Source organism: Diceros bicornis, chromosome 8 (genome assembly GCF_020826845.1).
Source record: "Diceros bicornis minor isolate mBicDic1 chromosome 8, mDicBic1.mat.cur, whole genome shotgun sequence".
In the NCBI taxonomy this organism is placed as follows: Eukaryota; Metazoa; Chordata; class Mammalia; order Perissodactyla; family Rhinocerotidae; genus Diceros; species Diceros bicornis.
Genome location: NC_080747.1, coordinates 3967892 through 3984418, shown reverse-complemented (window position 1 = coordinate 3984418; position 16527 = coordinate 3967892). Strand labels below are relative to the sequence as shown.

General features: G+C 55.0%; 1 protein-coding gene across 3 annotated transcripts in view; it reads right to left on the bottom strand.

Moving 5' to 3' along the window:
* The window catches only part of ABLIM2 (actin binding LIM protein family member 2), a 170044-nt gene that overhangs the window by 9456 nt on the left and 144061 nt on the right, over positions 1-16527 (bottom strand). For 2 of the 3 annotated variants that reach the window (XM_058546655.1, XM_058546656.1), the window contains exons 15-17: positions 16039-16100; positions 9948-10002; positions 8517-8640 (exon numbers count right to left, since the gene is read on the bottom strand). In XM_058546655.1, coding sequence (XP_058402638.1) covers positions 8576-8640; positions 9948-10002; positions 16039-16100 — 182 coding nt within the window. In that variant the 3' untranslated portion in view covers positions 8517-8575. Of the gene's footprint in view, positions 1-8352; positions 8434-8516; positions 8641-9947; positions 10003-16038; positions 16101-16527 lie in introns of those variants that run through there. The other variant, XM_058546657.1, reaches the window with a different exon arrangement.

Genomic DNA, 16527 nt, shown 5'->3' with positions numbered 1-16527 from the left:
GAGTGGCAGGAGCTGATCCCACCTGCCTGCCCTCCTCCCACTGCAGCTCCCTCCTCCCTCCCCATCCCTGCCACTTGGCCTGGAGGCCTGGACTCTGGTGCACACCCATCTCTCAGACACACCCGCGTGGCTGGGAACCTGCACCATCACCCTCAGCCTATCAGGTTCTCATCAGACCTGTCGGATGAGTTTAAACAAAGGAGGTATTCTTTGACTTCGACTTCGGGGTTCTTATTCTTCAGGCACATTCCAACGGACCTGGGTGCCTCCTGCTTGCGCAAACTCAGGTGTGCATTTAGCTTGAGGGTCTGACTGAGGCGGCTCAAGAAACAAGACTCCCCTGTGAGAAGCCGCCCCCCCCGCCCCCCCCCCCCCCCCCCCCCGTCAGCCCTGCCCCAGAGAGGTCTGGAGGGCTGACTCGAGGAGGACCCGCAGGGACTCACCGGGACTCTGCCTCCAGGCCCCACAGCAGACAGGAAGCGCCTTTCACACCTGTCCACCGGCTGCCTTTGCTTCCTCTGATGGTCACACTTCACGTGTCGGCCTGGCCAGGCCACGCTGCCCGGCTGTTTGGCCAAACACTAGTCTAGGGGCTGCCGTGAAGGTGTTCTGCAGACGCGGTTCACACCTACCATCAGCTGACTTGACGTAAAGATCACCCTCAATAACGGCGCGGGGAGCGTCCGACCCGTTGGAGGCCTTGAAAGCAAAAACCGAGGCTTCCCGAAGAAATACTTATGTCTCAAAGCATCCACTGCTGCCTGGGTCTCCAGACGGCCGGCCTGCCCTACAGATTGCAGACTTGCCAGCCCCACAGCTACGCGGGCCAGTTCCTTAAACTTCTTCCTATGTGTCTACGTCTATGCCTGTCTGTACCCGTCTATCTGTCTGCCTATTTATCTCCTATAGCTTCTGCTTCTCTGGGGGACCTCGGCTGCTGCACAGGATAGAACGTGCCCGCGTGCGCTTGGGAGGACGGGTCCCGGAAGAGGGTTAGACGCTCATCTCGCAGACTGTCATTCACCCGGGAGACAGCAGCATGCAGCGGCGGCGAGTGTTGCCTCAGCCCCAGTCCTGGCTCTGCCTGTAACCACCCGACCCAGGGGCCAGGGAAGTCCTCCCACTTCTGCCTCCTCTGGACCTCCCGCCTCGGGTGTGAAAACCACATGTGCTGACACGTGAAGGGCTGGAACAGCCTGCTGCATAGTCAGGCGGGATAAGTACTTGTTAAAGTAACCAAACCCAATGCTGGGAAAACTGGACAGCCACGTGCAAAAGAATGGAAGTAGACCATCTTCTTTCGCCACACACAAAAATTAACTCAAAATGGATCAAAGACCTGAAGGTGAGACCTGAAACTATCAAACTCCTGGAGGAAAATATAGGTAGTACACTACTCATCATCAGCCATAAAGGGATCTTTTTGAATTCCATGTCTACTCAGACAAGAGAAACGAAAGAAAAAATAAACAAGTGGGACTTCATCAGATTAAAGAGCTTCTACAAGGCAAATGGAATCAGGATCAAAAGGAATAGGGAACCCACCAGCTGGGAAAAATATTTGCAAACCATATATCTGACAAGGGATTAATCTCCATAATATATAAAGAACTCACACAACTGAACAACAAAAAAAGAAACAACCCAATCAAAAAAATGGGCAGAGGAAATGAACAGACACTTCTCCAAGGAAGATATACAGATGCCCAATAGGCACATGAAAAGATGCTCAACATCACTAATCATCAGGGAAATGCAAATCAAAACCACACTAAGATATCACCTCACACCCGTAAGAATAGCTATAATCACCAAGACAAAAAGCAACAAATGCTGGAGAGGCTGTGGAGAAATGGGAACCCTAATCCACTGCTGGTGGGAATGCAAACTGGTGCAGCCTCTATGGAAAACAGTATGGAGATTCCTCAAAAAATTAGGGCTGGCCCTGTGGCCTAGCGGTTAAGTGCGCGTGCTCTGCTACTGGCAGCCCAGGTTCAGATCCCAGGCACGCACTGACATACCTCTTCTCCGGCCATGCTGAGGCAGCGTCCCACATACAGCAACTAGAAGGATGTGCAGCTATGACATACAACTATCTACTGGGGCTTTGGGGAGAAAAAAAGGAAGAGGATTGGCAATAGATGTTAGCTCAGAGCCGGTCTTCCTCAGCAAAAAGAGGAGGATTAGCACGGATGTTAGCTCAGGGCTGATCTTCCTCACACAAAAAGAAAAAATTAAAAAAATTTTTAAAAATATTTAAAAATAGAAATACCTTATGATCCAGCTATCCCACTACTGGGTATCTACCCAATGAACCTGAAATCAACAATCCAAAGAGGCTTATGCACCCCTATGTTCATCACAGCATTATTCACTATAGCCAAGACACGGAAGCAACCCAAGCGTCCCTCAGCTGATGACTGGATCAAGAAGATGTGGTATATATATACCATGGAATACTACTCAGCCATGAAAAGCGACAAAATCGTCCCATTTGCAACAACATGGATGGTCCTGGAGGTTATTATGTTAAGTGAAACAAGCCAGAAAGAGAAAGACAAACACCACATGATTTCACTCATATGTGGAAGATAAACCAACACACGGACAGGTAGAACTGTTTGGTGGTAACCAGGGGTTAGGGGGATGGGGGGTGGGCACAAGGGGTGGAGGGATGCACTTATATGGTGACTGATAAACAATAATGTACAACAAAAATTTCACAATAAAAAAAAAAACAAATTAACCAAACCCAAGACATTCTCAACCATCCTACTCAGTCCCAGTGTCAGGCATGGAGAAGGGCTCTCCATCCTCCTCCTGGTTGGCCGAGCCTCGTGGCGGATGCTGCCTCCATTCACACACGGCCACTTTGGTTTTCATTCAGTTCTCAGCCGTCATTGTTCAGCCATCCCACAGCCCCCAGCCCCAGGGAAAGCTTCTCTCAATCCACAGTCATCTACTCTGTCCTCTCTCAGGCTGGTCAAGTGGGGGCAACGTGGACAAAAGAACTGAATGGTGCACACACCGCACCCAGTGGGGCTTGCTCATGGTAGGTGTTCGGTGACTACATCTGAACAACTGAATGAACGCTCAAACCACCCAGCAGGACGGGCACGGCAACGTCATCTGACAGGTGAGTCAGGCTCAGAGAGGTTAAGTAACTTGTCTGCGGTCACACAGCTAGATGTGATGGAGACTGGATTCACACCCAGGTCATCCCGACCTAAAGTGCCCTCCCTCCACCAGGACGTCACCCTTGGACGGCGAGAGGCTGAAGCATCAACAAAATGGTGATGTCTCCGGCAAGTGCTGGGCAGAGGTGTGGCCTCAAGAGAGAGGACACTTGAGTCAGCCTGGGGACAGGCAAGGCTCCCCCTCACTCCCATGGCAGTGCAGACCCTCAGAGGGTAACTGCCAAATGCAGGAAGGGTCAGAGATCCTCCCAGGCCCGGGACCCTCGGGTCCCAGGGGCGGGGCGGGGACCCAGAGCCTCCAGGACAGGGAGCGCTGGGTCTGGGAAGGGCATTACACTCCTGGAGGTCGGCAGGCTGACCTTGCTCTGCCGTTGAGATCCCACGCCTCACCTGATCGCCTTCCACGTGTCCCGCACCTCCAGAGCCGCAGAGGCCTGCCCGCCTCTCCTGTCACCAACAAGAACTGAGCCCCCCATGTGCCCCAGACACCCCCGTGTGCCTTTCACTCAGCCAGGCTGAACAGCCCGACTCCCCTCGGCCCTGCCTTGTCGGCGAGAGTGTCAGCCATCGTCAGAGTCTGGGCTTGTCCTGCCCCACCGAGTGACCGCCACTACACCCACCCCCCACCCCGATGCCCTGAGGCCCGCCAGGCACGTCCCTGCCCCTCACCGCAATGCACCGTCTATCACCAAGTCCTGCCCCCTCAACCTCCCAAATATCCCCTGAATCCACTCGCTTCTCGTCTCAGCACTGCCACCACCCTGTCCATGAGGCCATCAGTTCTTGCCCGGACAACCCACTGCCTCCTAAACAGTCTCTCTGCACCCACATAGCCGCCCAGGCTTCACAATGCAGCCACGGGCGTTGTTTTAAGTGTTTAAGTTCCCACAACATAAAAGCATTGCTCGTAGGCTAAAAACGAAACTGCATAACATGGGCCAGGGCCCCGCAAGGCCTGGCCCCTTCTCAATCACCCTGCTCCGGCACAGCCACCTCTGCCTTCTTACAGGTCCTCCTCAAACAGCCCATGCTTCCTCCTGCCCCAGAGCCTTTGCATGTGCAGTGTGCGCTTCCTAGAATTCTCTTCCCACCTGCCATCCCTCACCTTACACATATACATACACACACACACACACGCTGGCACACTTACTGCACAAAGCTAATTTTTACCCACGGGCCCATGTTCCTCCCCTTTAGAGCCCTTACCTCAGTGTACAATTATACACACTCATCTGGGTTATCAGGTGATTGATGGCTGTCTCCCCTGTCAGACTGAGTCTGTGAGGGCAGAGCGTATGCCGATTTTTGCTCATCACGCAGCCCCAGGCCCCAGCTCTGTGCCTGGCACATGCTGATCAAATGAATGAAGACTCAGCTAACGCTGTGGCGGTAAGGATCGACAATGCGCCTTGTGCATTCGATGGAGCAGACCTCCTTCCAGGGAATGACCCTGCAGAGACGTGGTGGTACCAGCAGCGTCCACCGAACCCATCTGCTCCTCTCTGGGCACATGGCCAACCAGCCTGCCTTGCACGTGGCTTTGCCCTGTGACCAGGCTCCAGCCAATGGGGCGTGAGCACAAGCAGTGTCGGCCACTCGACAGCCTGGCCCTGGACTCTCCCCGTGGACCAGGGACCACCAAGCAGCCGTTTAAAAGGATAGGCAGATCCACATTAACTGGCGTGGAAAATGTACACGTGAAATTTAAAAGAAAATAGCAGACGTCAGATTCCACAAACGGCGCAAGTCTACTTATCCAGAACAGGATTCAGCTATCTCTGGGTTTGTGCAAAAAGAGATTTCCAGAAGCATGTCCACCACAGAGCTCTCAGGAGTCACGACTCGGTGGGGGAATTCCATGTGATGTTTACATCCTTCTTTGTATTTTTCTGGAGTTTTACAAGAGTTATGAATTGCTTTTATATTAAAAATAAAGCTCTCTCCCCTGAAATTACAATCTAAGCGGCTCTGCCTCTCCTGCTGGGACACGGCCCCGCCTGAGCCCCTCCTGAGCCCCTCCTGACTCACCTCCCAGCTCCAAGCCCCTAAGGAAGAATGTGGGACTTGCCCCAGTTGTGGTAACATTTCCAGTTTGTCTCCCGGCTTGGTTGAGCTGAGGAGGAGAATGATTACAGAGACGTACCCTTGGGTGTGTTCCTGAAGATCTGAGTGATTAACCCCTTACCCGGCGAGGCATCAGAGTTTTTGCTTTTTGTGTGTGTGTGTGAGGAAGATTAGCCCCGAGCTAACATCTGTTACCAATCCTCCTCTTTTTGCTGAGGAAGACTGGCCCTGGGCTACCATCCGTGCCCATCTTCCTCCACTTGATCTGGGACGCCGCCACAGCATGGCCTGACAAGCCGTGCGTCGGTGCACGCCCGGGATCCGAACCGGCGAACCCCGGGCCACCGCAGCAGAGCGCGCGCACTTAACCACTACACCACAGGGCCGGCCCCTAGAGTTTTTTTTTAAAAGGGAACATGTATATGTATTAACCACTTGATATTTTGCACCTTTCATTCTGCATTGTAGCAAAAAAAAGGGGGTGGGATGGGAGTTGTTTAAAGTGCACCCCAGTCCCAAGAAGGAAGCAGCCAGTTCCACAGGCTCCCGGCCCCGAGGCCGCCGCTGTGCCAGGAGCGCTGGCATCCGCTCTGAGCTCACCTCTTGTGCTGAGAGCGATTAACCCACAGGGCACGCGCCCTTTAAGGAACAAAGACACAACAAATAGGAACACTCCGGGCGGTTCCTGGCTGGGCCAGCCACCCAGCGGGCTGGAAGCACCCACTTTACAGTTGTAGCATTTGTCTTTGGGACACAATCGCACAATTAACAAGGACTCAACTTCAGCAGGAGCCGAAGAGAAAGAGAGGCTGCCCGGGACCCGGTCATCCAGACCACACAGCGGGCAGCCATCAAGCGTGAGGCTGGATTCCGGGCCTCCTCTGTGCCTCTGTGCTCTCTGAGCGCTCCACGGGCCGGGGGCCGCACCGGGGGCCTCCTGTTCCCCGGGCCTCACACACCAGCTCCCAAGCTGGCCCCCGCCACCCCGCCCATGGATGACCCTCGCTTATCCTAACAGGTCAGAACTTTTCAGTGGTCCTTCCTCTTCTGTGGGGTAAGGTCCAGATGTCCTGCTAAACTGCCTGCCTTCTGAGCGGGCCCCTGTGTCATTGGTCTCTGTGGTCCTTTGCCCGGCCCGATGCCCCACCCGTCCTGGGTGACCGTGGGGTTCAGCAGGTTGACTGCACTGGCCGCAGCATCGGCGGGCTTGCTGGGCCCTGCTGCCCCCTCTTCCCCAGCCTCAGTGCCCCCCCTCCCTGCGGCTGGACACTGGCTGTCTGCACGTGGCCCAGCACCCTCCTCTCCATCTTTAGGGACCAGTCCCAGAGCTCTGAGCCACCCTGGGTCCATTCAGCTCCGCTGGCCTCAGCTGTCCTCTAGCTCTAGGTGTGGGCCTGGGCCTGAGCCTGGCCAGCGGGGGCATCACAGCCCCCCGTCAAGCTGGTTGATTCGGGGCTGGTCAGATTACCCACCTAGAGGTGGACATGAGGCGTTGGCTGGGACTGCTGAGAGAGACAGAGATAGAGACGGAGAGAGAGAGACAGAGACAGAGACGGAGAGAGAGAGAGCGCAGAAGCTGAGTCTCTTCCCTGCAGACTTTGAGGCTGGGAGAGGGGAGGTGAAAGTCTGTCTATCAGTGAGGCCAGCAGACACAGAGGAAGACCAGTCAAGAGCCGGAAGGAAAGAAACTGGGTCCTGAGACGTGAACAAGCCACACCTGAAGGAATCTGTCGGCCTTGTGAGCTGGTAACTCCCTTTTTGCTTAAGTCACCCTGGGTGAGGCTCCTATCATTTGCAACAGAAAGGGTCAAAACGGATGTGCCTCCCCCCAGCGCTGCAGCCACACCAGCATGCCCGTTCCCCTCCCGGCCACCGCTCCCGCCATGTCCTGGGCAAGGGGCTCTACGTGATCTCGCATGTGCACAGCGACCCACCCAGTGGAAGTCAGTGTCCTCATCTTAAGGGTGTAGGAATGAGGCTCCAGAGCACAGGACTAGCGAGTGCAGGGAGGCTGGTGCCTGCTCAGCGGCACTGGTGAGGCCTCCTCTCTTGTCCAGGGCACGCCCCACAAGCCCCCCTTGAAGCCTTTACTCACAGGGTCCCTTGGCCTGAAATACCCTTCATGCTCTCCCTTCTCTGCTGATGTCAGTCCTGTCCCTCCTTCAAGGGCCAGCTGGGTGCTTTCTCCTGAGTGCTGGACGGCACTCCCACCCCTCCCCGTTGCTCCCCGCCTGGGCCTCTGTCTGCCCCATCTTAAACGGCAATTGTTTACAGACCCGGCTTCCTCCTGGCAGCCCTCTGGAGCCCTCAGCTGTGTCCACGCCTCTACTGCTCCCTTCCCAGCAGCCGCCTGAGCCACTGCCCGGGTGGGCAGTCGGCAGGGTCTGGCACGGACCAGACACACACTAAGCCTCAGATGCTCCCAGCACCTACTGTGCGCCTGGCCCTGGGGCGTGGGTGGGGCATGTTGGCTTCGGGCCTTTAGATCTCCAGACCCCTCACCCCCAGTAAGATAGTCATTAAAAGGCAGTGACACATTCATGACCCGGCTCCGAGGGGACGTCCGTCGGCTGGACGTCGCCCACTCTGCAGGATGACAGTGAGGATTAAGTCAAGTATTTGGACCTCGGCTCACAACAGGTGCTCAGCAAGGTTAGCTCCTGCAGTCAACACACACTGTCCCAACACTGATGCTGCGCTGGCGTCCTGTTGGGTCTTTCACACATAGACTTGCTCTCCACAGACCAGTTTATGATTCTAGATTTCTGAGAATGCGGTCACATGAGAAGGCATGACCTGTGACACTTTTGTCAGCACCAGTCCTCGGAGAGCAGGAGGATATCACTGAGCGAAGCATGTTACGAAGCCTCTCCCGCCCCAAACTGCAAACAGCTGAGCCTCTCTTTGCAGAGCCACCATGTACTAAAGCCTTTGAAACAACACAGGTCCTTGACCCCGAACCCGTTGCCCTGCCCTGCACCATCCCCCATGGGGACACTCAGGGGACGATGAGTGTTGACGCCGTGGACGAGGCATCTGCAGAGAATCACTCGACCGGAATGAGCCCCCCGCCCCGGGAACCCCCTCTCACCTCCAGCCTCGTCCGGTCCACATCTTTGGGCAGTTTCACGCGGATCCGGTTTGTCACGATGAGCGCGTCATAAGGATAGACCTGCAGGGAGAACCACAGGCTCAGCCCGGGAAGCAAGCGCACGCTGGGGCCAAGGCGCTGAGCCCGAGGCCAGCGGAGAGGCACATACTTGCGTCCGCAACTGACACACACACTCACAGGGAAAGCACAAGAAAAGGAACTTTTAACCTGGGCAGGTGCGGCGGCACGAGGTCGGCGTGCGAGCGGGCGGCCCTCTTACCTTGTATTCTGTAAGAGAGAGCGGAGACCACAGGGTTGTTTAGAAAGCATAAGAACTTGTCCCAAAGGTGGAAGCAATCCCGTCCTGGGGACACCCCCGCCCCACCCCCTGCAGTCGGCTGGTCTCCCCATCCCCCAGCGGCCTGCACGGGCTCTAATGCTCGGAGCCACAGCGGGAGGGGCTCTGAGGGTCTCCAGAGGAAACCAAGAGCAGGAGGCATGGTCAGGAGGCTGGAGGCCAGACTGGGAGCCGAACGTGGCACTGTGTCCCTGGGCTGTGGTACTGTCTCCTCTGGTGGTCCAGGTCGCCCTAAGAAAGCTGCCTGCCTCAGTTTACCCCCCTGAGGAGTGGGCATTCCGGGGCAACCTCTAGGGCACGTTGTGGAGACTGACAGCCTCAGTAGGGCCTAACCGCAGCCTCTTACCGTCCTCCCTTCTTAACTCTCTAGTTCCTCCTTGTAAATGACTGAGCTCTGCCCGCTAGCTTTTTGAAAGGTTTGCTCCCAGACCAAAAGCATCTTGTGAGAAAATAAAATCGTACAGATGGGAGGGCCTCTGTGAGCCGCAGAACCCACGAAGGCACTGGGCTACAAGCCTGTCTCAGGAGGGAGACCCTGGCGTGGGGCCCAGGCGATGGGGGCCGGTCCCTGAATGTCCCCACGTGCCACATGGGATCCCCACAAGAGCGAGGCTCCCCCATCATCCTCGGGGTGACAATGGGGTGAGCGAGCATTGCACCAGCACAGGACAGGCTCAGAACTAGCAGAGCGGCCCTCCATCAGGCACCCGCCACTCCAGGGTCCCTCCAGCAACACCGACCTCCCAGCAGGCAGCCCTCTTGGGGAGGCCACACGGCGAGCAAGGGGGAAGGCAGGATTGGATCCAACTTCGTTCAGCTCAGACCCTGGGGTTTTTTGCCCACGACTCTGCTTCCCTTATTGTCACTAAATTTAACAGTGGGTGTTAGGTCGGCCTCTGCCCTGGAACGGTCACTCAAACACAGATCTCTCTCCCCACGTGACCTGGAGTGATGAGTAAGTCAGGCCGGGGGTGGCTGTCCTCAAGGAGGGGACAGAACGGAGCACCTGAGGTAGGAGGGAAGGGAGCACGTCAGGTAGGCGGGGAGAGCGCCTGTGGTAACGTTAGAAGGGAGGTAAACTGATCCTTGAGTGCCCCCCAGACCCCCTCCACTCCGCGGTGCTCAGAGCCTCCTGCCAGCTGGCCCTGGAGGGGAGCGGTTTCAGAATGAGACTTGTGGAAACGTGTTAGTGACCCCTGCCCCAGCCAGAGACCCACGGGGGGTCCCAGCTCTGTACCTCGCGTGCCCCAGCTGGCATCCGGGTCTGCTCCACAAGGGGCCAGATTGGCATTCTGGAAAAGAAAGAGAGAGGACGGCGGGAGGCAGGTTGCGGGGGCAGGCAGGGTGCCTGGGTCCTCGCAGCCGGGCAGGAGGAGGGGTCGGCATCACCGTGCCTCACAATGCCCGCTCCGGAATGGGCATGCTGGACACCCACACCCACTAGGGCGTGCTGGCTTCACACCTGGCAGGTCCGCTCACAGGTCTCCCGACGCCTTCCAGGCCACCGCTGACCCTGCCTGTCCAGGCAACTCTACCCGCTTTTCAAGACGGCTCCCGGGCGCCTGGGCCCTCGGCTCTGCAGCTGCATGGACCCCAGCGGGCGGCCCACTAGGTGGGGCTCCAGCACAGTCCTGAGGCTGTCCACGGTGGGCTCTGCTCCCCTCCAGACCCCGCCATCCCCCGGGGCTCGGGTGGCCCCCGGGATAGAGCCTGGAGTGTCGTGAGCACTCCATACAGAGTGGCTGTGACTGATGGTGACACCCAGGGGGTGACCCTCCGAGGGACGTGGACCTGAGAGCCCCACCACCTATCTCAGTGTCTTCCTCACCTGCCCACAGCATCATCAGCAAACTTGCCATTTTAGTGCATCGCGACCACTAACGTCCGGGATTCTCTTTCCCTCCTGCCCACCTGAAAACAACATCCCACAAACCTCCACGGAGGGTCCTGCCCCGTACGCGTGCGCCAAGGCCCTGTGGGGTCGTTGAGCCCACTATTGTCCACCTCCTGCCCCTGGTGTTGGCACCGAGTCAGGCTCTGTTGTGGCCGTACGTCTGCTACCCACAGAGGACTGATCTCCTTGAAGAAAAATGATTTCTTTGTGCTCAGGTCCCCAGCACCTGGTGCCAGGCCCGACACAGGCTCAGCGCTCTTGGCCATCGCCTCTGAAATTGGGCGCAGGGATTAAATTTCAAGGGAGAGTTTCGCAGTTAAAAGGGAGGTGGCATTCTTCACTGCTGGGTTCCGTTACAGAGAGAAGTGCTCTCAGCACTAATTCATCGCAATAGGTGACAAGTGAGGAGCTGGTCCTGGTCCCTGAGAGTGTGGGGGCAGGAAAGACCTCAGAAAGCCCCGAGTGCAAAGTCCTGCCTCCTAAATAGGGGAAACTGAGGCCATGAGAGAAGCCGGGACTAGGGTGGTGAGTGGGGTGAGCATGGAGGGCTGGCGCCAGCCTTTAAATTTTTGATATGTAGTTCCTCGTCGATTTTTTGCATTCACCTGGATTCTGGAAACACTGCATTCAGACATGGTTTATGTTGATTGCTGAGTCTCTGGGTTAGTGCCTCGCTTGCCTCACCCAGTCCCAGCACTGGGGCCCTGAGCCAGGTGTCTGCGCACCCGCCCAGTGTCCCTCCGGGACCTCCTCCACTTCATGGAGTAATTCTCCTTAGGCGCTGTCAAGAACAACTTTCCGAGACATGTTCTCGGGACACTGACAAGCACCCCAGTGCATCTGTCTGGTCCTGCGTAAAGCAAGCAAACCTGCCACCCGCCTGCCTTCTGCCACCCGGCCTATCTGTGACGTGAAAGAGAAATGCCGCCCTCTGGTGCCTGCCGTTCTGCATCACAGGCTGTCAGAACTCCAGGCCCCACTGCCACCTTGGGCAGTTGGAAACCTGCTTTCTAGCAGCAAAGCCAGCTACATCTGGTCCTCTGGGCTCTGAGACAAGCCAGAGACTCCCAGAAGGGAGGGTGAGGCATCTTCCAGGTGGAGATGGGGAGCACCTGACCTGTCCAGAGCAGGGCAAGAGCAGTCTACTCCTGGTCTTCTAAGTGCCCAGTGGGGCTGGGGTCTTGAAGACCTCTCTGGTGCAAGGGAGCCTTGAGTTCCCGCCTCAATGTGTAGGCTGGCCCGGGAACTAAGCGGCCCGGGGAACCCCCAAAGGCAGTGCCAACAGGCACATCCCTGTCTGATCCCCTTCTAGTTCTCAGTGGAGGCAACAGAGAATTTAAAAGCAACAAGTTGCTTACCTCTCCCATTTGTCTGGTGTTATTACATGCCAACTTCTCTACAGACATGTTCACTAATCTTTGCTGCAACCCCAGGAGGGGGGCATTATCACCATTTATGGATGAGGCTCAGAAAGGTTAAGCAACTTGCCCAAGATCACACAGCTAATATGTGCAACCGTAAAAATTTTAACTCGTCCGTTTTACTTTCCAAAAATTATACTGGGATTGATAATAGTGAGAATAAAATTGTGGCCATTCATCACTGGCCATTGTTCTTTTCTTGCTAAAGCTCTGAAGAGGTAAGGACTTGCTTTTATAACAATTACTCATCTGGGAACCATGCTATAGAGCTTATGAGAAGATTGCACAAAATAATGTGCAATAATAATGTGATTTGTCCTCATAGTAACCTTAAGAGGTAAGGATAATTTTTTTAAAGACTAGGAAACAGAGACTCAGAAAATTTAAATAACTTGCCCAAACACACAGCCAGTCAGTGGCAGAGCTGGGATTTGAACTCAGAGCTGTCTGAGGCTAACACACATGTTCTGTCCAGCATTACAGTTGGAAAATATCAGACTTTTTAAATTTGTTAACATTTTCTTTGTAGTCACATAAATGAACATTTTTGTAAATGTTTTACGGACATATGAAAACCTGATTCAAAAGACAGGAATTTTTTTCATATACCCATTAGATTAAGTTTGCTGTTTGCACTATTCAATCGCTCTTTATGCTTTTTATTATTTTTTCTTTATTTACTAGATCCATATGTCTAATTTCAAAAAAGTCATATTCAAATTGCCTACCATACTCGTATTTTATCAAGGTCTCTGGCATTGCCAGGTTGCTTGGTGCACTTAAATTTATGAATGCTATACGTGCTTTATAACGTCATCATGAACTAGTGTTCTCTCTCCATGTCACTAATCCTACTAATTCACTTTAACCTTAACTCCCACCTTATCTGATATTAATATTGCCACTTGTGCTTCCTTTCTATTTGTGATTTGGGTATCTCTTTCCTACCCTTTGACTTCTAATCCTTTAAAAAATAATTTCTGTGTTTATCTTGATGCATGTTTTTCTCCTCTCTTTTTCATAACCTAATCAGACAGTCTCTGTCTTCTAGTAGGAGAATTCAGTCTGTCCATATCTAGCATCAGGGTTTTTCAAAATGGGACTCCTTCCAAGGGGCTAGCACAGGATCCGTCAGTGGCCAGTGGTCATTCTCTTAACAGCAGACCTGGTGGTGCATGTTGGGGCCTCTGCTGTCTCATCCACAGGGAAGTCCGCACCAGGCGGCCATCTCCCTATTTATTCCACAGAGAGGTGTGAGCATCCACCATGTGTCAGGCTCTGTGGCAGGCTGGTTATCAGGACATCTTAACAAGCTTTGGGACATATGGTGCTGGCCCCTTGTGACAAATCCCCCCAGAGCAAGAACCAGGAAAACCTCTGCCTTGCCCAATTCACTGATTCCTTCCTTCCTTCGACAAAGAACTACACACTGGCCATGTCTGCCTCCACGCCCTGCCTATCAGGAGGCTCAGAGTAACCTTCGACGGTTGTTCTCATGCAGTGTTCTTTTGCTTGTTTTGGATGTAATTTTCTTCTACGACTTCCTCCTCCCCTCCTTGGTGAGTTGTGTTAACGGGTTTTTGGTCTCACTGCATCTGTGCTTTTAGGCCACCAGGAAGCCTTTCTGGAAGTAGAAACAAGCCAAAGAACAACTTAATAGGTGACATGGGAGCACCGCAGGCCACGGACAATAGGGGATGGACACGCGCTCACGGAGGCCTCCAGGGTGAAGGGCGACAGGCCAGGTGCCGAGCACAGGTGCACGGTAAAAGGCTGGTCACTCAAAAGATCAATTGTCTGGCCTTCCCGCTGCGAAATAGGCATAAAATTACTTAAGAGTCTTAGGAAGAGTGAAAAAAGGATAGGAGAGAACATTAACAGGGAAAAGAGACTCCGGAGGCAAAGTCACCAGTAATCTTCACCCATCTCCCGCATAAGCAAGGTGAAAACCTCAAAATCTTCATGAGCCGATGAATTCCATCTGTCCTGACTCCCCAAGCACATGCAGGACGCACAGGATTCTAACGGTCCGCTTGCCACCCTTCAGGCCAGCAGGAGAGACATTCACAGAGGGTCAGCTCTGAACTCTGTAAAGCCTGACTCTGCTCTCTGTTCTGGGACAGGGAATGAAGCTGGTGTCTCCACTGGAATGTCTGGATCAGCTGTTCCCAAACTCTTTCAGGGGTGGAGCGTCTGGAGGCCGTGGCCTCCTCTGCAGGTGCTGCGAGGCATCCACCCAGGTCATTCCAGTGTGTGAACCAAGGAGGCAATCTCCCCAGAGGATGCACGAGCCAGACACCACTGATGCAAGACCAGAAATGCAGAGAATTCTTCTCTTGTCTTCCACAAATTGAGGAAAAAACCCAGGACTTGGTTTCGGGGTGTAACACCTTAGCATGTTCTGGTCCTAAACTAACACCCTCATGGTCCCTTGAGTCAGAGAACAGCTGTTCCAGGTGAGCAGAAAACATTCTAGACAGTTTCCCTACTGCCCTCAGGACCGCCATCACTGAGCTTAAGGATTTACACTTCCTGGTGCTGTGGGAGTCCTGTGGACATTGGTGGTGCCTTCTCACCCCCCACCCCACCCCCAGCTTTCCATGGAGGACAAGGAGTGGAGAAAGAAGAAAATCCAGAGAGGCATGCTGCATGCGCATTCCCCAACTGGCCCATTCGGAACAAATAGGAGAGCGGTTAGTGGGCGGGGTGGGGGGGCGGCTCACTGGGGTCACACCCTGCAGAGGCGCCTGGGCCCAGGATGGACACAGCAGCAGGTCCCACAGAGCCTGAGGGACGCGGAGAAAACCGAGAACGCCTGTGGCTTCTGGTGAGTGTGCCCTGCTCTTAGGTGGGTCCCCGTGGCCCGGCCCTGCCCTGGGGAAGGCTGTCCCCTGCATTACACACTTATTGCCAAGACAGCCTCAGTGCAACAAACGGGAGACTCCACTCTTGAGGGGTGAACTGCTTCCACTAATGGATAGACTGCCTCAGACTGGGAAGCGCTGCCTGGTGACAGCAGGTCTCCTTGGGCTGTGTGTCTGTGTGTGGGGGGGGTGGGGGGGAGGAGGTGTCTTTGGTGCCATCACGCCCACCCCACCCGAGGAGTCCTCACTGGAGACCTAGTGAAGCAGAGGGAAGAGGGACAAAAATGGGCCCAGCTCCTCTGCGGGGGACAAATCAGGCACCAAACTATCTGGGCTCACATTCGGATGTCCTGAGATTTGGAAAACTCGGGAGGAGGAGGTCAAACAGCTTTCAGCCAGGAGCAGCCAGAGAAAGCCAACTACTGTGTGTGGGCTCCAGTAATCACCATAGGTGCCAATGATACCATCAGTGGTGATAATGGTGACAGTAATCATCATAGGTGCCAACGACAGCATCAGCGGTGATAATAGTGATGGTAATCATTGTAGGTGTCAAAGACATCATTAGTGGTGATAATGGTGACAGTAATCATCATAGATGCTAATGACACCATCTGTGGTGATAATGGTGACACTAATCATCATTGGTGCTAATGACACCATCGGTGGTGCCAACGACACCATCAGTGGTGATAACGGTGACAGTAATAATAGTGAGGGGCCAATGGCATTCCAGGAAAAGAAGTGGATCCTTGGATGACATTGTTCATGAAATACCGCGATCCTGTAAGGTCCTTATTAGGCTCTAGGTCACAGAAGAAGGATGGTCAGGAAGGGCCGTAGAGAGGGTCCAATTAATCTGGGTGGCCCCATCTCCCCATCCCCACACACTGAGGTCTCCCAGGGGACAAGGGGCCTGGAGCAGAGGGGAGGCAGCGATGTTGCCTGGTTCTGGCCTGGCCCGGGTCTGGAGAAGCGGCAGCACGGCCCCTGGCTGGAGTAGCGGTGGAGCGGTAGGCAGAGGTGGCAGGCGAGTGGGGTCCCCTGGGCCCCTCCTCTTGGCTGTGTGGTCAAGAAGCTGTGGGAACCGCACTTAAGCTCGCGGCGACGGTTAGTACACCACGTGCCAGGGAGGGGTCGAGTACCTACCCGGTGGTCCAAGCCATTCTTTCCATGTCCTGGGAGAGGGTCAGATTTGGAATAGGGGCATCCTGAAACAGACACAGCACAGCTCTGTCACGCAAGCAGGCAGGCTCAGCCAGGGGTGTGAGGGGCTCGGCCCAGGTCAGCGGGGCTGGGCTTGTGACACACGGGAGGGCCCTGAAGACCATGCCCTGACTCAGCGGTGACCTCTCTGCCCAGGGAGCTCAGGAAGAAGTCAGGGAGGGGGTGCCGTCTCTGAGCCCACCCATGACACCAGGAATTCCATGGAGCCCGACCCACGCCCCGGAGGGCACCTGTCTTCTCTGACGGCCCCAGGCCTTGGCATCGTCTGTCACTCAGGCCAGGCTCCTCACTCCACAGACCAGGAGAGCTGGGGACAGAGTCAGGGATGGCCCCCCGGCCCGGGGTAGGACTGCGCCATCTTGTGTCAAAGGCAGCAGATGGAGGCCACCACCAGCCAAAGGTGGCCTGCAG